The 22681-nt window shown below is 41.1% G+C and overlaps 1 protein-coding gene across 3 annotated transcripts in view; it reads left to right on the top strand.

The window, feature by feature from the left end:
• RASGEF1C (RasGEF domain family member 1C) overlaps window positions 1-22681 on the top strand; it is a 207829-nt gene that overhangs the window by 166887 nt on the left and 18261 nt on the right. For all 3 annotated transcript variants that reach the window (XM_069077816.1, XM_069077817.1, XM_069077815.1), the window contains 5 exons: window positions 1377-1451; window positions 7720-7815; window positions 8235-8337; window positions 8438-8517; window positions 8641-8736. In XM_069077816.1, coding sequence (XP_068933917.1) covers window positions 1377-1451; window positions 7720-7815; window positions 8235-8337; window positions 8438-8517; window positions 8641-8736 — 450 coding nt within the window. The remainder of the gene's footprint in view (window positions 1-1376; window positions 1452-7719; window positions 7816-8234; window positions 8338-8437; window positions 8518-8640; window positions 8737-22681) is intronic.

Here is a 22681-nt window from a genome sequence, read left to right as displayed (position 1 = left end):
GTGTGTGAAAAGGTGTTGTGTCTGTATAGGCAAGAAAGGGGCAGTGAAGAGGAGTTATACTTGGAGGCAGGGAGGCCTGAATTTTAATTTATCCTCCAATACTTAATAATTGGGTGACCATAAGGCAAATCCCTTAAGCTCACTCTGCCTTATTCAGTAGGCTTCTTCAGCAGCAAATACAAAATGCTCTGTTTGGCATTCAAATCCTTTTGTAACCTAGCCCCCTCCTACATTTCCAGCCTTCTTGTCCCTTGTTCCTTCACACACACTCTAGGTCTTGGTGTCAAAACTCAAATAGAAAAGCAGCCACAGGGGGGCAGCCAGGTGGCACAGTGAGTAAAAGCGCCAGCCCCAGCGTCGGGAGACCCAGGATCGGTTCCAGCCTCAGATACTTGGCACCTACACAAAATAATTGGCCGTGTAACCTTGAGAAAGTTACTTAACCCCAATTGCTTAAAAAAAAAAAAACAGCAGCCACATGCAGTGAATAGGGCACTGGCCCTGGAGTCAGGAGAACCTGAGTTCAAATCTGGCCTTAGACACTTAACACACTTACTATGTGACCTTGGGTAAGTCACTTACCCCCAATTGCTTTGCCTACCCCCCCCCAAAAAAAAGAGAAAAGAAAAGCAACCACATGTCTGTACATAAGGATCTCTGCAGGTCACATACTGACGTGGTTGTAAAACGTAATGTTGCCTATGTTTTACTGCGTTTTAACAGTTTTTTTTTGTTCAATATTTCCCAATTATATTTTTATCTGGTTTGGTTGCACTAGGGAGCCTCGTGGCAGCATATTTAACATGTCTGCTATAGACCAACTCAACATCTGCCATCCTCCTCCCCTAGTTCACTCAGCCTCCACTATAATGTAAAATGTTCTATAAATATAAATTATATGTATATATAATAAAAATGCTCTACAAAAATAAATTTATATATAATATAAATGCTCTATAAAAATAAATGTGGTTGAAAGAATAAATGTGGCTGTTGTTGATGATGTCAATGAAGTAACAGGTCTACTAAGGTGGCCATTGCCTTGGTTGGCTCAGAAACCTGTCTATATCTGTCTAGGCAGAAGGGTGGTGCAAGTGTGGGCAGGCAGCTGGCCTGGGAGCACAGGCTGCTCCTTCCTACCCTACTCCCACTCCCAACATACGGTAAATGAGACTCAGGCCAACCCAGGCAGATCATGAGGGTAAATGAGACACTTTCCCTATCTCCTGTTTCCAGACTGAACACAGGAAGTTGAAAGGACAGCAGTGGGGGGCACATGGCCTCTACACAGGTTTCTGAGTCAGACACTGGTGTCAGCATAGGCACCCTTGGCACCCTGAGTCTTGGGGCTTCTCTTCTTCTCCCTCTCTTTCCAGGAAAGGCTGAGTCACATTGGACCTGAAGAATTTGTCCAGGCTTTTGTGCATAAAGATTCTTTGGACAGCACAAAGGTAAGGAGGGCATTCATTCCTTCCTGTTTCTCCTCCCCTGCCAAAAAAAAAAAAAAGACAATAGTGTCTCTGTTATGTACAAAGCCTTGTCATGAGAATTGTAGATTTCTCTAGGAAAGGTTTTTTTTTTTAACTTGGTATCTATGAACTTGTCTTTTTTTAATATTTTGATAACTATCAGAGTGACTCAGTGCATGGAGTGCTGGGTCTGGAGTCAGGAAGATCTGATTCAAATCCAGTCTCAGACATTCACTGGCTTTGTCACTTAACATCTGTTTGCCTCAGTTTCATCATCTGTAAAATGGGGATAAAAATAGCACCTGCTTCCCAGGATTGTTGTAAAGATCAAATGAAATAATATTTGTGAAGTGCTTAGCACAGTGCCTAGCACATAGTAGGGGCTATATAAATGCTAATTATCATCATTATTATTGTGTTTCACTATGATTGGTTTCTTTTGTAATCTCATGAACTCTGTTTTATGCATTTAATAATATTTTTCTGAGAAGGAGACCATAAGTTTCTGCCAAAGGGCTTCATGATATAAAAAAGGTGAAGAACTCCTATTCTAGGAAAAGGACCTTGGTCCTTTCACTTCAACTGTTCCATGATGGCAAGCTTATCCTGGGGCCACAGTGACCTCTCTGTCTATGTGTCACAAGGCTCTGTATTCTGGGCATGATGCAGTGAGAAGAGCCTTGGACTAATTAGGCATCAAGACACCTGGGTTTTAGTCTGCAGCTCATTTATTGTATGCCCTTTGTCAAGTAAGTCTTTGTGTCCCACATCTGTAAAATAAAAGACTTGAATTGGATGACTTATGAGGGCCTTCCCAGCTCTGATGCTCTGGTAGGCAGCAAGGTAACACAGTGGATGGAGTGTTGGACTTAAGTCAGAAGGCCTGGATCCCATGCCAGACATGCACTAGCCATGGGGCCCTGGACAAGTCAGTTACCCTTGCTCAGCCTCAGTTTCCTCATCTGTAAAATGGGGATTATAAAAGCACCTACCTCCTGGCATTGTTATGAGGATCAGATGAGACAAGGTAGCAAGTCCTTTGCCAACCTCAAAGCACAATATAAATGCTATGCTAGCTAAAAGTCTGGAGAGATTTCTGACCCAGAGAAACGTAGGCTGTTTGGGGTAGGACTGGGAAGTGGGTATGGTCTAGGAGCAGGAGGAGCCCCATGTCAGTCTCTAAAGACCTGCAGGCACAACCATAGTTAACCCTGACTGTACCTGTCCTCTTCAGCCCCTTAGAAAGAAGACATGTACATAAAGCTCAGTCATTGAGCTAGAAAGAGGTAGCATGGTGTATTTGTTTCTTAACCTCAGTCCTATCCCTAGCTCTGCCACTAAGGGAAGGGAACGAGCATTTATTAATCGCCGACTATGTGCCAGGCACTGAACTGAGTGCTTTACCAATATGATCTAATGTGATCCTTACAACAACCTTGTGAGGTAGGGGCAATTATTATCCCCATTTCACGGATGAGTAAACTAAGGCTAATTGAAATGTGGCTTACCTAGGGCCACACAGCTAATATATGTCTAGTGTAGGATTCAAACTCAGGTCTTCCTGACTGGGTTCAGTTCTCTGTACACTGTAACACCTGGCTGTGGGGCCTTGGACCAATCCTCTCCCCAGTCTGGGCCTCAGTTTCCCAATTGAGAGGATTGGACTGGATTCCCTTGTGGCCCTTCCAGAAAGATGTTCTGTGTTTCTCTTGGTATAACGGAAAGAGTGCTGAAATTGGGCCTCAGTTTCCTCATCTATAAAATGTTGGCCCTTTAGGGCCCTTTAGATCTCTATCTCATTGATCTTGTAATTACCCCAATCTAACCCTAACACTAACCCTAACCCTTGCTCTTGGAAAAGAAAATCAATTTCACTTTAAATGGAATAGTTTGTGTACACGGTTGCCCTCTAGTGGCTACTTTAAAATACATCCGAATACAAAGAAGGTTAGAGACCCACTAAAAACACTAGACATTAAAATTAACACTATTCATTTGTTCATTCACTCAAGAAATGTTTCCTGAGTCCCTGTTACATCCAAGACCCTGGGTTGGAAACCAGGGAAGATGCAAAGATGAATAAAGCACAGCATCTGTGATCCTGTGATCTCTCATGATCATACGGTTTCTGCCTTTGTAGAGCTCATCACCTGGGAACAACACTGGTAACAACAATAGTACTCATAGTAATAGCTAGCACTTATGGATTGAAGAATGCTTTACAAATAATATCTCATTTTATCCTCACAATAGCCCTCAGAGAGAGATTGTGCTATTACTATCCTCATTTTATAGTTGAAGAAACTGAGTCAGCAGAGGCTAAGTAACTTGCCCAGAGTCACACTGCTATTAAGTGTCTGAGGTCACATTTGTACTCAAGTCTTCACCACTTTGCTGCCCAGTTGGTAGAAGGAAAATATGGATGCAAATCGGATACAGATTTGCTATATTGAGTAAATATGGGAGAGGTGTCAGGTGAGACAAGGCTGTGGTTAGAAAATGATCAGAGTCAAAACTCAAGTCCTCAGAGGTCTTGGGATGAGGGAGATGGTTTGATGTGTGGACACCCAATCAATCAACAACAATAACTCATTATTGTATATCATAAAAAGTCCCAAATTCCGTAGCCTGGGGACTTTCTACAATCTAGTCTCAACCTACCTTTCAAGTGTTATTTCTTACTACTTGCCTTCATTCACTGAACTACAACCAAACTGGATGATTTGGCAGTCTTGAATATGTCAGCTACCTTCCATTCCCTCCTTCTATAATCATAGAATCCTTCCTACCGCTTTTCTATTCCCTACCTCCAGCCTCAGTCTTCACCCATTGGAATCTTACCCATTCTCCAAGAACTAACCCAAATGTCCTCCCTTCCATGAAAACTTCCCTGGTCTCCTCAGTCAGAAGTTGTCTTCATATTCCTCTCTCTTCTCATAATTCGGTAGTTCTCAAAGTGTGGTCTGTGGACTCCTGGGACCCTTTCACGGGGTCCTCAAAGTCAAAACTTTCTTCAGAATAATACTAAGATGTTATTTGCCTATTAAAATACTCTTCCCATTTCCACCAACATATCTATGTGAGATTGGATTTTCCTCATACACTTTAACTTAAACAATGTTTTGCAGCGGATTAAATGCAGAGATAGGAGAATCCAGTCGTTTTCTAGTACAGACGTATCTCTGCCTTTATGTTCATTCCTGTTAAATCCAAGCCACCATTAAATAGACTTGCAAAAATAGGTGAAGACAATGCTACTTATCTCACTAATTTTTTTGTTTTAGGTGATATAGTAATTTTCACAAAAATATGTTATTTATGCAATATAATGGGTTTTTTTCTTGTTTAATGCCTTAATAAAAATTTTAAATGAGGGTTTAAATTTCCAGCGTGGCAAATATCAGTAGATATTACTGAAATAAACAAAAGCTCTTTGAGGTTCTCCATAATGTCCAAGAGCATAAAGGGATCCTGAGTTTGAAAACTCTGAGAACCACTGACTGGCACAAAAATACAGAGGGACCTTTCTGATGTATTGTCACAATGGAACTTGTTACCTGTTTGGGTTCTTTTCTTATCTCCCCTCTATGATTGTAAATCATTTAAGGGTAAGCCCTCTATCTTTATCATCAGTGTATACTTCTTATCCAGTAGCACAAAGCCTAGCACAGAGTTAGGCACTCAGAAATGTTTGTTCAGTGAATCAGTCATCAAATAAGGCAGAGACTTGAACAAAGTGGCATTTTAGACAAAAAGTAACCTGACAGGAGCTTGCTGACTTTACTGAAAGAGGAAAGACTGGGTACAGGGAGAGTAATTACTTTCAGTAACTCAAGTAAAGAGCATAGACAAGACTAGCAGGACAGTAGGAATGGCCAAGAAGGAATCAGTCCTATAGATGTAACAAAGAAAAAAAACAGTAGGATTTGGTTGAGTTAAATATGAGAGAGGTGGCAGGTGAAACAAGATTGTGGTCAGAGAATGATCAGAGTCGAAACTTAAGTCCTCAGAGGTCTTGGGATGAGGGAAGTGGTCTGATGTGTGAACACCCAATCAATCAACAAGTATTATTAAGTTCCTACCAAGGTACTGTGCCTGTATGATGGGATATAAATACTAAGAATGAAAGAAACAAGGAAAACTTCATGGAGTTTATATTCTAATGGGGAAGACAATAGGTACATATAAGTATACACTAAATAAATATAAGTATGTGTGTGTGTAAAGTATAAATATGTAAGTATATACCAAATAAATGTAAAATGAATAAATACAAAAAATTATTAAATACAAAGTAGAGGGGGGCACTAGCAATTGGAGTTATCAAGAAAAGTTTCACATATAAGATGGTGTTTGAGCTGTGCCTTAAAGCAAGAGTGGGTCCCAGTGAGGCAGAGGTAAAGGAGTGAATTATGGGCATGTGGGATGGCTAGTGAAAAGGTACAGAAATGGGAAATGGATTATTGTATTTGAGGAACAGAGAAAAAGCCCATTTAGATGAATTCCAAAGTACAGGAGGGGGAGTAGTATCCATTGAGGCTGGAAAGATAATTGGAAGCTAGGTTGTGTAGGGGCTTTAAAAGCTAAACAAAGAGGTTTATATTTTGTCCTAGAGGCAACAGGGAGCCACTGGAGTTGATTAGCAGGGAAGTCACATGGTCAAATCTGTGTTTGTGGAAAATTAAATTTGGCAGCAGAGTATAGGATGAACTAGAATGCTGAGAGACCTGAGGGAGGGTGACCAATTGGGAAGGGGTTTTGATAATCTAAGGGAGAGGGACTGAAATGGGTGGTAGTTATATGGGTGAAGAGAAAGGGTTAGATGCAAGAAATGTCATGAAAGTAAAACTGGGTCAGTGGAACTGGAAGAAGGTGAGGTCTCTACAGAGCAAAGATGTGTCAGTCTCTAAGGGAAGCTAAGTTTCTGCTGTCAAAGACATGGAAGAATAAGGTGAAATAATAAATCAGCATTAGAGGGAATCTTAGTAGCAGAAAAGTCCAGCCCATTCCTGAGCAAGCATCCCAACAAGTGGTCATCTGTCCAGACTGAGCTCTACCAAGACAGCCCATTCTATTTTGAAGTCATTTGTAAAGTTAGGAAGGTGTTTTGTTGATGTTGTTGTTTCGTTTTGTTTTTTTCCCTGAAATTCCGACTAATTTGCCCCTCTGCATCTTCCATCTTCTTTTTTTGACCCTCTAGGGTTAAGCAGAACAGTTCTTATTCAAAGACCCAAATAGGGTTAGGACTAAAGGCGAAAGTCCCAGTGGTGGAATGAAGTCCCATATTTACATTAAAAAGAAGGAACTGGGGGAGAGGAGGAGAGAAAATGGAGTTGAAGTGGGAGGAAGACGAAGGAAGGGTGAGGGTTAAGATTGAACTGAGAGTCATACAATCAAGCCTTCATGTTGGCTTAGTTTTAATAGGAATGAGCAGAGTAAGAAATATTTCTGTTGAGGCCTATTCGCTGAATGGATGTTACCTCATTATGAATTTGTGTTATGCTCAATGGGTGTTACACTCAAAGTGAGAACCTGAAAAGCTTTTGCCTAAAGGGGCCAGGGTCTCCCATTACATCTTGGGCCATCTCCAGTCATCCTGATGAATAGCTGGACACTGGACCCAGATGACTCTAGAGAAGAAAGTGAAGCTGGTGACCTTGCACAGCCCTCCTCCCTCAAATCAAAGCCAACTGCAAATGGAGTCATTATTGCCTGATGCCATGGTCCTCTTTGAAAATGAAAGATGTTTGGGGCAGCCAGATGGCTCAGCGAGTAAGAGCACTGGCCCCAGAGTCAGGATGACCTGGGATCGAATCCAGGCTCTGATACTTAGCACCACACCCAGAAATAACTGGCCGTGTAACCTTGAGCAAGTTACTTAACCCCAATTGCTTAAAAAAAAAAAAAAAGAAAATGAAAGACATTTAAACAGAATAATTAAACATAAACTTGCTGAGGTCAAGGACTGTTTGGGTTTTTTGTCTTTGTGTCTCTAGGGCCTAGCACAATGGAAAAATAGGTGCTTAATAAATGCTTATTGAATGGATGAATGCTTGCTGTAGTCAATCAACTTCTCTATTCCTGCATCACCTCCTCCCCCACCCCCAACACATTTCATCTACTCTAAATTCTTCCCAGAAGTGGCCCCCCCCCCTCATCACACAATGCATAGCCATCATTATCACTCCTTTGGTCTCTGTGTTTTAAGCAATGCCGGCATCTCAAAATAATAAGTACATCTTCTTTCTAGTCTTGTTTCAGTGAACAGAACAAAACAAATAACCTTGAGGCCTATGTGAAATGGTTTAACCGTCTATGTTACCTTGTGGCAACTGAAATCTGCATGGTGAGCAAAACAGCCCCACCACTGGAAGAAACCCACCCACCCCCACCCCTGGCCTGTTCATCCCCTCAGGGTCCAGGAATAAGCAAGCCCAGGAATGAGTCTTTGCATCAATAAGCAAAGAGCCCCCAGAAGCCTAATTTGACCACAGCAGAAGGCATCCAGATTCTGCCAGCCTTGCCTGTCAGTCAGTGTTCAATGAACCATTATTTCTGTTGAGATCCATAGTAGTCCCAAATTCATCAAAAAGACTTTAGAGCTCCATCTCCTTACTTTACTAGTAAGAAACTAGGTCCAGAGAGGCTGAATGACTTACCCAAGGTCACGCAGGTAGTAAGCAGAAGAGGCCATTTTCCAGTGGGCCTTAGGCATCTAGTCTTACATCCCTGACAGTGGGTGCTCCTGTCTTTGCTTCTCCTTAGCCGGCCAAAAAGAAGCAGAGAGCACAGGTGATTGAGTTCTTCATTGATGTGGCTCGGGAGTGCTTCAACATTGGGAATTTCAATTCACTGATGGCAATCATCTGTGAGTAGTTGCTTCTAAATGTGGTGTTTACCTGGGGGTGAGAAAGAGGAGGCAGGCAACTGAGCCACCCCCTTTTCCTCTCCCTCATGTTCTCTTCCAGCGGGCATGAACATGAGCCCTGTCTCCAGGCTAAAGAAGACATGGTCCAAAGTGAAGACAGCCAAGTTTTTCATCCTTGAGGTAAAGAAAAAGGAGGCCCTGCTTCCTGACTGTTGTCTCTGAATGTGCTTTAAGCTAAAAGCAAACCCAGGCACCCAGGCATATTGCTGGAGTGAATGGGATGTTTTCTGGTTTTGTTTCCAGCACCAGATGGACCCTACGGGCAATTTCTATAACTACCGGACAGCACTGAGAGGGGCCGCCCATCGATCTCTCACTGCCCACAGCAACAGGGAGAAGGTAAGTGTGAGGGATGACTGAACTGCTCCAAGCCACCCTATACATGAGCCCTGAAGCAAATAAAGATCCGTGGCAAGGACTGGGAGGCTGGGCTTCCATGGAGTAGTCAAGCCTAGTGGGGACAGCCCTGGGTTTGGAATCAGGAGACCTGCATTTGATTCTCAGCTCTGACAGCTGCGAGACTGGGGAAATCCACAGAATCATAGAACTTACATTTGAAAGGACCTTACAGGCCATCTAGTCCAATCTCCTCACCTTACAGAAAAAGAAACTGAGGCCCAGAGAAGAGAAAGTAACTTGCCAACAGTCAGGTTATTGTACATGACAGAACCCTGAGTCAAACCTAGATCTCCCAATGTCAAATCCATCCCTCTTTCCACAAGAGCATTCTCACTTCACTTTTCTCAGCCTCAGTTTCCCATTCTGAAAAATCAGGACACTTAGACCTGTGAGACCTACCTCATGGGATTGTTCTGAAGAAACTGCTTTGCACACCTTCATGCCACCATGGTGCAGTGGATAAAAGTCCTAGACTTGAGTCAGGCAGATACAGGTTTGAATCTTGCCCCAGACCTTTACTAGCAGTGTGACTCTGAGAAAGTCACACTCTGAGCCTCCCTTTCCTCATCTGTGAAATGAGGGGGGTAGGACTCCACCTCTAAGGTTAAGCTTTAAATCTGTGATCCTTCTTCATGAGCTCTGACCAACCCAGACAGAGCCACCAGGCTTGAAATCCCTGCTTAGCCCCTCCAGAGGAGCTGTGGATCTGGGACCAAGACTAGAAACCCTTGGCCAACACTACCTGCAGATGACTTATTCAGTTTGTCCTCTCAACTTCCCCCAGTAGTCTCACTGAGGCAGGAATGAATGGAGAGGAACTGGGGCCTAGTATGATCCCCCCCCCGGTTTTAATTGGTCCCACTGATCTATATGTAGCAAAGCCCTTCCCTTTGAGTAACACTGTGCTTCTAGGGATGTTTGCCACTTTCCCATTTGATACCTATCATGGTAGAAGAAAATCCGCAGTGAACTGTGTGGTCTCATTTCTCTCCCTTGAAAAGATAGTAAGACAAAGCCCCTGTGGAAATTCTGAACCTCCACTGTAGACGAACTCATTGAGTTGGGAGTCTCCTCACTCAGCAAATTTGTTTACAGTCTCATTTAGAACCAGCTGGTGTCTTTAACTGTCAGAAGTGATCTGGGGCCGGAATTTCAATTTTTCCTCTTGAGTGATTCACGAATGGCACATCTCTACACAATGGGCTTCACTTGTCTATCCTGTGACCTACTTTACTCTGAGAGCATGTGTCCCCTCCTCCCTCCAGACACCTGATCATAAGAGTGAGAGCAGAAGATGCTAGGGCTGGAGGTTCTGAAAGACCTTCTTCATCTATCTGCCGTCATCAAAATCACTTGAAGCCATGTCAACGAAGGATTCCTTGGAAGAACTGGGGCAAGTAAAGCCTGAAGAAGTAAAGACGCTTTTTTCAAGTATTTGAAGGGCTCTCCAGGGAGAAAAGGATGAGACTTGTCCTGTTGGACCATAGAGGACCACATGAGGAACAGTGGAAGAAAGTTTGGCCCAAGGGAAAATTTGGCCCAATGTTGAGAAAAACTTCCTGACAATTAGAAATGCCGCAAAATATCATGGGATATCTCAGGAGATAGTCAGTCCCTTTTATAGGACTATAGATTTAGGAATGAAAGGGATCTTATCTAGCCCTCTCATTTTACACATGGGGAAACTAAAGCCCAATAACTAAAAGAAGCCAGGCCTCGCTCCCATTGTCTTAACTTTGAGCCCAGGGTATTTTCCAGTGTACCATGACATCACTCCTAAGTCACCCTGGCCAGGAGAGCAGTCATATATTTTTTAACCCATTTTCTCAGTTGTACAGAGTTGGAGGCAGCTGTTATGAATTCAAATCCCAGCCTCTGACATTTGGGTGACCTTAAACAAGTTACCTAACCTCTGTCTGGCTGAATTTCCTCAATTATAAAATAGGATTATTGTGAGGTTCGAATGAGATCATTGTATAGTGCTTAGCATAAGGTCTGACACTTAACAAGTGTTATCTTTTCCTCCCCTAATCTCAGCTGTTGTTCAGTCATGTCTGACTCTTTGTGACCCCTTTGGGGTTTTTCTTGTCAGATACTGGAGTGGTTTGCCATTCCCTTCTCCAGCTCATTTTACAGATAAGGAAACTGAGGCAAACAGGGTTAAGTGACTTATCCAGGGTCACATAGCTAGTAAGTGCCTGAGACTGGATTTAAACTCAGGAAAATGAATTTTCCTGACTCCAGGCCCAGCACTCTGTGCACTGTAACTCCAAGGTGCCCCCTAATTTTAGTCCAATGGGTAAAAAAAATCCCTGTTTAACAAATGATCCTCTGGAGCCAGTATTCCCACCTCAGGTACCTCTATCTCTATGCATAATCACTTCCTTTTGTTTTTAACTCATTATAGCTGGCACTTACAAGGCACTTTAGGTCTGCAAAGAACTTCACACACACATATGCAATCTCATCAGAGTCTCACAATAACTCTGTGAGGCAGCTGCTATTATTACCCCTGATATTTTATAGATGAGGAAACTGAGTCTGGGAGGGATTAAGTGCCTTCCCCAGTGAGCTAGTATCTGAGGTGGGATCTGAATCCAGGCCTTCCTGCCTCCAAGCCCAGGTATCCACTATCCCATGCTGGTAGTCAGGCACACAGGGATGAGGATTGGGTAAAGACTCTCTGTATCCTGGTGAAGAGGAGATGCAGTAGTCAGCTAAGAATAAATGAATCATTCAGTCAGAAAACACTTATGAAGGGTCTCCTGTGTGCCATGCACTGTGCTGAACCCTAGGTATAATCATAGTAATAATAATAATTAACAATGATAACTAGCATTGATATAGCACTTTAAGGTTTGCTCTGCAGATATTATCTTATTTTTACCTTCATAACAACCCCTGGATATAGATGCTATTATTGTTCCCATTTTATAGATGAGGAAACTGAGGCAGATAAAGGTTAATTGCCTGTAGTCACACAGCTAATAAATGTCTGAGGTCAGATTTGAATTCAAATCTTTCTGACTATAAGCCTAGCACACTACCCACTGTATCTCTCACCTACCTACAAAACACAGACAAAAATTAAATAGCTCCTGCTCTCAAGGACCTTACATTCTATTAGAGGAAAAAAACATGCACATATGTGAGTATCTACAAGAAATGTACAAAAAAATTACAAGATAATTGGGGGGGGGAGGTCTAGAAAAAGCTTAATGTATAAGGTGGTGCTTGAGTTGAGTGTTGAAAGAAATGAGGGGTTCTGAGGCCTGAAACTGAGGGAGTGCATCTAGGCATAGAAGATCCAGCCCCCACAAAGATAGGAAAATAAAACTTATAGTATCCTGTGTAAGGAACAGCAAGAAAACTAGTTGGGTGGACCACAGAGTGTGGGATAGGGAATAATGTATATTAAGACTAGAAAAAGCAGGTCACAGTCAAATTAGAAAGGACTTTAAGTACTAAACAGAAGAATTTGTACTTGACCCCAGAGTCAATACAGAATCAATGAAATTTATTGAATTGAAGAATGAAGTGGTCTTGTTGTTTGTTGAGTCATTTCAGTCATGTCCAACTCTCCATGACCCATTTGGTGTTTTCTTGGCCTTTTCTGATTCATTTTACAGATGAGGAAACTGATTCAAGGAAGGTTTAAGTGAATTGCCCAGGGTCACAAAGCCGAGGCCAGATTTGAACTTGGGAAGATGAGTTTTCCTGATTCCAAGCCTGGCACTGTACCACCTGGCTGTGCTGATGTGGTCTTACCTAAGCCTTCAAGAGATCACTTTGGGAACAGCATGGGGAGAACCCAAAGGGATGATAGAACCCACTGATAAAAGAGGAGGTTACTGAGCCTTGGTGGTATATTGCTCTCTAGGCATTGGTTGAACAACCACTCAAAGAGTAATCATTATGAGGGTGCTATAGTGGAAATAGTCCTGGATTTGGAGTCAAAGGACTGATATCCAAATCTGCCCTGCCACTTGCTGTCTGTGTGATCTGACTGCATGGACTTCAGTTTCCATGTCTGTAAATGAGGGGGTTGGACTAGATGATTCACCTAATAGGTCTCTAAAGGAGTGGATCAGGTTCCGGTTCTGTGGTTTTGAACTTTTTTTCAAATCATCAACTTGGATGAAGACATAGAATAATAACTTACAATTCTCTATAATGCCACGAGGTTTACAAAAACACTTTTCCTCACTTTTCCAAACCTGTGAGGTTGGTAGTGAGGAAAGCACAGTAGATAGAGCACTGGGCCTGGAATCAGGAAGAGGCAAGTTCAAATCTGGCCTCAGGCATTTACTAGCTGTGTTGCCTTAGGCAAGACACTTAACCTCTGCCTGCCTCAGTTTCCACAACTGTAAAATGGGGATAATAATAGCACTTATTTCACAAGGCTGCTGAGAGGATCAAAAAAAGGTAATATTTGGGGCAGCTAGGTGGCACAGTGAATAGAGCACTGGCCCTGGAGTCAGGAGGACCTGAGTTCAAATCCAACTTCAGACACTTTACACTTACTAACCATGTGACCCTGGGCAAGTCACTTAATCCCAATTGCCCCTCCAAAAAAAATTTAAAAAGTTAATATTTGTAAAGCATTTAGCAAAGTAGCTGGCATATTATGGGCTTATTCCATTCCCTTCCCCTTGTGTAATTATTATCTGTACTTTACAGATGAGGAAACTGAAAGTCAGAGAGATTAAATGTTTTACCTACCATAGAAAGTGGAAGAACTAGCATTTGAACCCAAGGTTCAAAGGCAGCTTTTCTCCCACCACACCACACTGCTTGTCCATTTTCAGATGACCCAGAGACAGAAGAATAGCTATTGTTCAATGTCAGGCTAACACAATGGGTCCAGAAGAAGGCAGCCGAGATGGTAAGAGAATTGGTGACTGTGTTGTGGAAGGATCAGTTGAAGGAACTGGTGATGTTCAGACTAGCAAGAGAAGAGAAGACATGGCAGGGACATGGTCATCAATAATTGTGTTTATATATTTGAGAAGTTATCATGCAGAAGAGCAATTAAACAGACTTTTCTTGGCTCCAGAGAGCAGAACTGGGAGGAGGGCAGACATGCTGAAGAGATTTCAGCTTGATGTTAGGGCATAGGGTTGTTGAAGAGGGGCCCCTTAGTCAGGGCTGAGTTGAACTAGAGAGCTTCTGGGGTCCCCTGTGGCTCTGTGATTCTGTCTAAGGCAGGAATTGCTGTCTGAGTCATTAAAAGAGTAAGAGAGGCCTGATAGTATAAAAGATGCTTGTGCTAGAGGGACAGAGTGTGGAGCTAAACTGATTGTGTGGACATTTCTCTTTTTTTTAATTTCTTTTTTTTATTGATTTGTTTACTTTTAGTTTACAAGATTCAATTGCATTATTCCTTGAGTTTCACATTTTGTCCCCCTCCCTCCCCTTCCCCCATGGCGGCATACAGTCAAGTATAGGATCTGTAAATACTTTCACATTATACATTAGTCGGGTTATAAAGACGGATTATATCAGATGGAATGAAAAATGGTAAAGAAGACATAAAACCAAACAAGAAAAGGAAAAAGATCAGGTATTTTGCTTTCATCTGGATATAAACTAAGTTCTTTCTAGTTCTTTCTCTGGATGCAGAAATCTCTCTCCATCATGAGTCTTTTGGGATTGACTTATATCACTGCACTGCTGAGAAGAGTCCAATCTATCAAAGCTGGTCATCACACATGCATTGTGTCTGTAATTGTGTACAAATTTCTTCTGGTTCTACTCTTCTCACTCAGCATCAGTTCATATAAGCCTCTCCAGGTAAATATAAAGTCCATCTGCTCCTCGTTTCTTATAGCACAATAGTATTCCATAACATGCATATACCACAACTTGTTCAGCCATTCCCCAATTGATGGGCACCCCCTTAATTTCCAATTCTTTGCCACCACAAAAAGAGCTGCTATAAACATTTTTGTACATATGGGTCTTCCTCCCACTTCTATGATCTCTTTGGGATATAACCCTAGGAGTGGTATTGATGGGTCAAAGGATATGAAATTATTTATAGCCCTTTGGGCATGATTCCAGATTGCTCTCCAGAAAGGTTGGATCAGTTCACAACTCTACCAGCAATACATTAGTGTTCCAATTTGCCCACATCCTCTCCAGTATTTGTCATTTTCCTGTTTTGTCAACTTAACCAATCTGACTGGTGAGATGTGGTACCTCAGAGTTGTTTTGATTTGCATTTCTCTAATCAATAGTGATTTAGAGCATTTCTTCATGTGCTTATAGATAGCTTTAATTTCTTTCTCTGAAAATTGCTTGTACATATCCTTTGACCATTTATCAATTGAGGAATGACTTGTATTCTTATAAATTTGACTCAGTTCTCTGTATCTTTTAGAAACGAGTCCTTTGTCAGAGACATAGGTTGTAAAAATTCTTTCCCAATTTCCCACCTCCCTCTTAATCTTGGTTACATTGGCTTTGTTTTGATGATTGCTGCTTTATAATACAGATTGAAATCTGGTATAGCTAGTCCACCTTCCCTAGCATTTCTTTTCATTAATTCCCTTGATATTCTGGACCATTTATTCTTCCAAATGAATTTTGTTACTATTTTTTCTAGCTCTATAAAGTAGCTTTTTGGTAAATTAATTGGTATGGCACTAAATATATAATTTAATTTAGGTAAAATTGTCATTTTTATTATATTAGCTCAACCCAGCCACGAGCAATTGATATTTTTCCAATTAGTTAGATCTGACTTAATTTGTGTAAAAAGTGTTTTGTAGTTGTGGTCATATAGGTCCTGGGTTTGTTTTGGTAGGTAGATTCCCAAATATTTTATAATGTCTACAGTAACTTTAAATGGGATTTCTCTTTCTATCTCTTGCTGTTGGATTTTGTTGGAAATATATAGGAATGCCGAGGATTTGTGTGGGTTTATTTTATATCCTGCAACTTTGCCAAATTTATTTATTGTCTCAAGTAGTTTTTTACTTGATTCTCTAGGATTCTCTAAGTATATCATCATATCATCTGCAAAAAGTGATAGGTTGGTCTCTTCTTTGCCTGATTTGATTCCTTTGATTTCTTTTTCTACTCTAATTGCTACTGCTAACATTTCTAGTACCAGATTGAATCCCTGATCTTACTGGAAATGCTTCTAGCTTCTCCCCATTGCATATAATACTTGCTGATGGCTTTAAATAGATGCTACCTATTATTTTAAGGAAGGCTCCATTTATTCCTATACTTTCTAATGTTTTTAATAGAAATGGATGTTGTATTTTGTCAAAAGCCTTTTCTGCATCTATTGAGATGATCATGTGGTTTCTGCTGGTTTTATTGTTGATATGATCAATTATACTGATGGTTTTCCTAATATTAAACCATCCTTGCATTCCTGTAATAAATCCTTCCTGATCAAAGTGTATTATTCTTGAGATAAGCTGCTGTAGTCTTTTTGCTAATATTTTATTTAGAATTTTTGAATCTATATTCATGAGGGAGATTGGTCTATAATTTTCTTTCTTTGTTTTATCTCTTCCTGATTTAGGTTATCAGTACCATATTTGTGTCATAAAATGAATTTGGTAGGACTCCTTCTTTACTAATTTTCCTGAATAGCTTGTAGAGTATTGGAATCAATTGTTCTTTAAATGTTTGATAGAATTCACTAGTAAATCCATCTGACCCTGGAGATTTTTTCCTAGGGAGTTGACTGATGGCTTGTTCAATTTCTTTTTCTGAGATGGGGTTATTTAAGTAATTTGCTTCCTCTTCAGTTAATCTGGGCAACTTGTATTTTTGTAAATATTCATCCATTTCCCTAAGATTGTCAAATTTATGTGCATACAATTGGGAAAAATAATTCCTAATTATTGTTTTGATTTCCTCTTCATTGAAGGTAGATTCACCCTTTTCATTTTTGATACTCATAATTTGGTTTACTTCTTTCATTTTTTTATCATATTGACTAAGGGTCTATCAATTTTATTGGTTTTTTCATAAAACCAGCTCTTAGTTTTATTTATTAATTCAATAGTTTTCTTAATTTCAATTTCACTAATCTCTCCTTTGGTTTTCAATATTTCTAATTTTGTATTTAATTGGGGATTGTGAATTTGTTCTTTTTCTAGGTTTTTCAATTGCATGCCCAATTTGTTGACCTCCCTTTTCTCTAATTTAATCATGTATGCACTCAGGGATATAAACTTCCCCTAAGAACTGCCTTTAATGCATCCCACAAATATTGGTACATTTTCTCATTATTATCATTCTCTTGAATGAAATTACTGATTGTTTCTATAATTTCTTGTTTGATCCAGTCATTCTTTTAGGATTAAATTGCTTAGTTTCAAATTAGTTTTCAGTCTGTACTTTCATGGCCCTTTATTGCATATAATTTTTATTGCATCATGATCTGAGAAGGATGCATTTAATATTTCTGCCTTATTGCATAGAATTGTGAGGTTTTTATGCCCTAGAACATGGTCAGTTTTTGAGTATGTGCCATGAACCGCTGAGAAGAAAGTATATTCCTTTTTATCCCCATTCAGTTTTCTCCAGAGATCTATCATACCTATTCCCTCTACAATTCTGTTTACCTCCTTAACTTTTTTCTTGTTTATTTTAAGGTTGGATTTATCAAGTTCAGTTAGGGGGAGATTAAGGTCTCCCACTAGTATAGTTTTGCTATCTATTTCTTCCTTTAATTCCTTTACCTTCTCCTCTAGGAATTTGGGTGCTATACCACTTGGTGCATATATATTAAGTAATGATATTGCTTCATTCTCGATGGTGCCTTTTAACAGGATATAGTTTCCTTCCTTATCTCTTTTAATTAGGTCAATTTTTGCTTTTGCTTTATCTGAGATAAGGATTGCTACCCCTGCCTTTTTTTACTTTAGCTAAGGCATGATATATTTTACTCCAGCCTTTTACTTTTACCCTGTGGGTATCCCTCTGTTTCAGATGTGTTTCTTGCAAACAGCATAATGTAGGATTATGATTTCTAATCCATTCTGCTATCTGTCTCCATTTTATGGGGGAGTTCATTCCATTCACATTTACAGTTAGGATTGTTATCTGTTTCTTTCCCTCCATCCTATTCCCTCCCCTGTTAATGCTCATATTTTTCCCCCTTCTCCCTTCCCCCCCTTAATAGTTTTCCTTTTGACCACCGCCTCCCTCAGTATTCCCTTATCAACCCTCCTCCCTTTTCCTCCCCTTCCCCCTTACTTCTTCCCTCCCTGCTAACCCTCCCCCCTCTTTCGTAGCCCTTTCCCCCTCCTACTGCCTGTAGGATATTTTTATACTTAATGTAATATGTTATTTCTTCACACCAAGAGTGATAGGAACAAATCTCATGTGAAGTTCCTTTCCCTCCCCTCTTTCCCTCTAAAATGATACTTTTTGTGTTTCTTCTCCATAGAGTCCTATGCTTAATGTTATTCCCTCCTTACACCAGAACCAATGAGGGAAAAGCTCATATGATTCTCATCTCCTGTAACAGCAAGCACCCTGGCTTCCCCAGGGTGCCTGCTCACACAGGTTCTTAGATCTGCTTTGTTAAAGAAAAGCAACTCAAAATGGGTTAACAAGCTTACTTTAATCAGTCAGACATATATCGTTTACCTTGTTCAGGGGAAAGAGGTCAGCACCCTGAACTTCAAAGCATACAGGCAGAATTATCAAGACAGAAACAGATCAAGTAGACAGATTTCCAAACTGTCCAACCATTACATCCATACCCAGTCAACATCTGGGTTTTTCAAATCCGGGAGGGGGGCGGGGGGGGGCCCCCTCTGGACAACGGCTTTTCAGAATACAGATCAAATCACAGAACACTTCTCAAAGCGAGCCCCCAAAACAAAGCTACATACACATCAGGGCTTATATAGCCTTCTCCTGGCTCAGAAAATGTAACAACCTTATTGACTCACTGGCCAATCAAGAAGTATTTACTGAAAAACAAGCCTCCCATCCCAGGCTTCAGGTGCACTTTAGCCTAGGGGCAGGGAAGATCTTCCAAATTTGCATTCCCATTACATCTCCCCCCCCCCTTCTTTTCCTCTGCTATATTGTTTTTATTGTGTGGCATAATTTACCCTTTTCCACTTCATTCATTCCTCTTCTTCCATTGCAATCCCTTTGTAGCCCTTAATAAGACTTTTTAAATCATCATTTTGTGTATTTTATACTCATACCCTCTACTTGTCTATAAACAGTTTGCTCTTATTAAATAGCAGGGTGTTTGTGTGTATGTGTGTTTGTGTGTGTGTGTGTGTGTTTACCTTGTTTACCTTTCTATGTCACTCTTGCATCTTGTAATTAGAGGTTGAATTTTCCATTGAGCTCTGGCTTTTTCATCAGGAAGGTCTGGAACTCTGTTATATTGTTGGATGACCATCTCTTTGCCTGGAAGAATATGTTCAGTCTCACTGGGTATGTGATCCTTGGTTGTAACCCGAGCTCTTTTGCCTTCCGGAAAATTGTATTCCACTGCCTCCGATCTGCCAGATCCTGTGCGATCCTCACTATGGACCTTTGATATTTGAATTGTTTCTTTCTGGCCACTTGAAGTATTTTCTCTTTTACCTGGTAGTTCTGGAGTTTGGCCACATTTTCAGTTTGGGATCTCTTTCAGCAGGTGTCCGGTGGATTCTCTCGATTTCTATTTCACCCTCAGGTTCTAGTATCTCAGGGCAGTTTTCCTTAATGAGCTCTTGAAGAATGTTGTCCAGGCTCATTTTTTCATCATGATTTTCTGGTAGGCCTATGATTCTCAGATTATCTCTCCTGGATCTGTTTTCCGGGTCAGTTATTGTTCCATTGAGGTATTTTACCTCTTTTTCTGATTTTTCATTCTTGTTATTTTGTTTGACTAATTCTTGGTTCCTCATAGAGTTGTTTCAATTTGGTTGATTCTAGTTTTTAGCAAATCATTTTCCTTGGTTAATTTTTGGAGCTCCTTTTCCATATCATACACTTTTCTTTTTAGAGAGATGTTTTCTTCATTATAATGTTTTTCTAATTCTGCAATTTTGGTTTTAAGAGAATTATTCATTTTGTCTTCTATCTCTCTCATTTGGTTTTCAAAGTTCCTTTTGAGTTCATCTAGGAGAGCTTTCTGTGCTTGGGACCCATTCCATGTTGATGTTTCAGCTGTGGGTGTGGAGTCCACATTGTCTCCCTCTGAGGATAGTAGGACTCCAGAGTCTTTGTAGTCTGCTTTCTACCCATTGTGAGGCAGGGCCCTACCCATGCCCTTCCTCTAGGGATCCAAGCCTTTACTGTAGAGGGTTTTGCCCTGGGGCAATAGTTACTATGTTTTCGGAGGGGGTGGGGGGGGGTTGGAGCAGGCGAGGTTCACTCTGTCATCCTGGTCTTTGGAGGTCCTGATAGGGGCTTTTTTTTTTTAATTTCTGGGCTATGAAGTGGTAGCCCCAGGAGTGTTTGCTGTCCGGGACAGGGGCCCCTGCATTTGGTTCTTACCTTGCTCTTTCCAGTCCCAGCCCTTTGGTGATAGGCTTGGTAGTGGCCCTTGTGGTTGGTGGGACGACTCCCCCCCCAGTTGATCAGGCCTCTACCGGGCCTGCTGTGGGCTGCGCCTTCCCAGTCTGCCTCTGCTTGGACATTTCTTTTTTTGCCCCAATGTATATAAATGTAGATGAAGATGGGAATAGTCATTGTTGGAAAGGTAAGAAGATAAGCACGCTGGTACTTTGTTGCAAGAGCTGTGAATCAATATAACCATTCTAAATGCAATTTAGAATTATGCATGTGAAATAACTAAAATGTCCCTGCCCTTTGATCCAGAGATTTGACTATCCCAAGGAGGTCATTGATAAAAAGAAAGGCCCCATATGCCTCAAAATAGTTATAGCAGAACTTTTTGTGGTAGAAAAGAACTGCAAACAAAGTAGATACCCATCAAGTGGGAAATGGTTAAGCAAATTATAGCACAGGAATGTAATGAAACATTACTATGCTGTTGGTGGTGTTGTGTTGTTTTCAGGAGTGTCTGACTCTCTGTGACCCAATTTGGGGTTTTCTGGGCAAAGATATAGGAGTGGTTTACCGTTTTCTTCTCCAGCTTATTTTACAGATAAGGAAACTGAGGCAAACAGGGTGAAGTGACTTTCCCAGGGTCACACAGCTAATAAGTGTCTGAGATCGAATTTGAGTCTTTATGACTCTAGACCCAGCACCCTATCCACTGAGCCACAAAGATACCCATTACTGTGCTATAAAAACTACAATATGATAAATGCAGAGAAGTTTAACTTACATGAACTGACTCAAAGTGAAGTGAGCAGAGCCAAGAACAAATTATACAAGATGACTACAATAAAGATCATGCTTGACCCGAAAGAAATTTGGTTTTGGTTTGTTTGTTTTGGGGGAGAGAGGAATTACTCAGCCTTTATCATTCACTTCAGAGATCACCAGAACTTTGAATCAGAATTTCAAAAAAGTACTGATTCTAAGCAGCTCAGCTCCACTAAACACATGTATACATCTCAGAATGATAATTTTTGTAGCTATTGAGAACCCTGAACAAATGCAGTTTTAAATTACTCAGCCTGTTGAGTTGGGGATTTGAATGATTTTTTAAGAGCCTCATACAAAAGATTGAGATAAAGCCCAGGGTAGCTTTTCAGAGCAGAACCAGTGAGATGAATAACTTAAGGCTCTAATTGATTGGTGAATTTGACATGCAGATGGGCCATGCTTTTAAAGACATGAGCACATGAGCAGATTAGCAAGGACCTTGGCATGCATTGAATTTTAAAGCAGGGCTTAGAAGGAGGCAGGCAAGAGAAGAGTAAGTCTTGAGTAGAGGCTGCTACAGACACCACAACACTGTCCAAGTTCAAGGGCAGGGGCCCAGCCACTATTTCCTAGTATGGGAGTTTGATTTGAACCATATAAGTATCAAATGACCCTCTTACCATGGAAAAGTACCGAGTAGTAGATTCTTTCAAAATGACTCTTCATTAAGCCTGCCTGCAGTCAGATTGTGGGTCATTAGAGGAACAAGGGTCCCAAGAGACCATCTAGTCCCAATTCCTTGTTTTTATCCATGGGGAAACAGGATTGGAGAGAGATAATGGATTTAGGGCTGAGAGGGAGCTTAAATGTCATCTAGCCTAAACCCCTCATTTTACACATGAGAAAACTGAAGCCCAGGGAAACTAGGGGATTTGCCCAAGGTTGCACAGGTGGTAAGTTTCAGAGGCAATGTCTGGACCTATATTGTCTGACTCTGGGGAAGCTAGGTAATGCAGTAGATAGAGTGCAGACCTTGAGTTAGAAAGACTCACCTTCCTGAGTTCAAATCCAATCTCAGACAATTACTAGCTGTGTCGCCCTGGGCAAGTCACTTAACCCTGTTTGCCTCAGTTTCCTCAACTGTAAAATGAGCTGGAAAAGAAAATGGCAAACCACTCCAGTATCTTTGCCAGGAAAACCTCAAATGCAGCCATGAAGAGTAGAACATGACTGAAATCATTAAACAGCAACAACGTCTGACTCCAAAGCTCATGCACACTCAGTCTAGGTTCCACAAATCTTGATTGCCAAGTTGTGCTGTCTGCCTCCCACTCTTTTACCCTGGCCCCCAGAATTTCCAGTACATGCTTGCCCGAGTCTACAGAGGTGTACTTTGGTCTCCCCGCTGATACACATGATGAGCTGCTATTATTCTAGTAGGCCAGAAGGCAGATGTTCATAGCACCACTCGTTGTGGACAGCAGTGCAAACTTGCCTGGGCCTTCTCTTTCTCACATGCTTTGGCTGGTAGGATTTGACTTGTGTTGCAGTCCCAGATGATAGTTCTAGGACCAGCTGTGAGTAAGTACTCAAGCTGACAAGGTTAGGGAGACTTTGTGCAGAG

The sequence above is a fragment of the Petaurus breviceps genome, unplaced genomic scaffold (assembly GCF_028583685.1).
Source record: "Petaurus breviceps papuanus isolate PSGF00001 unplaced genomic scaffold, PetGlider_PUasm1.0 90994, whole genome shotgun sequence".
Taxonomy (NCBI): domain Eukaryota; kingdom Metazoa; phylum Chordata; class Mammalia; order Diprotodontia; family Petauridae; genus Petaurus; species Petaurus breviceps.
The sequence above is the reverse complement of the archived record's forward strand: the minus strand, read 5'-3'. Positions and strand labels throughout refer to the sequence as shown.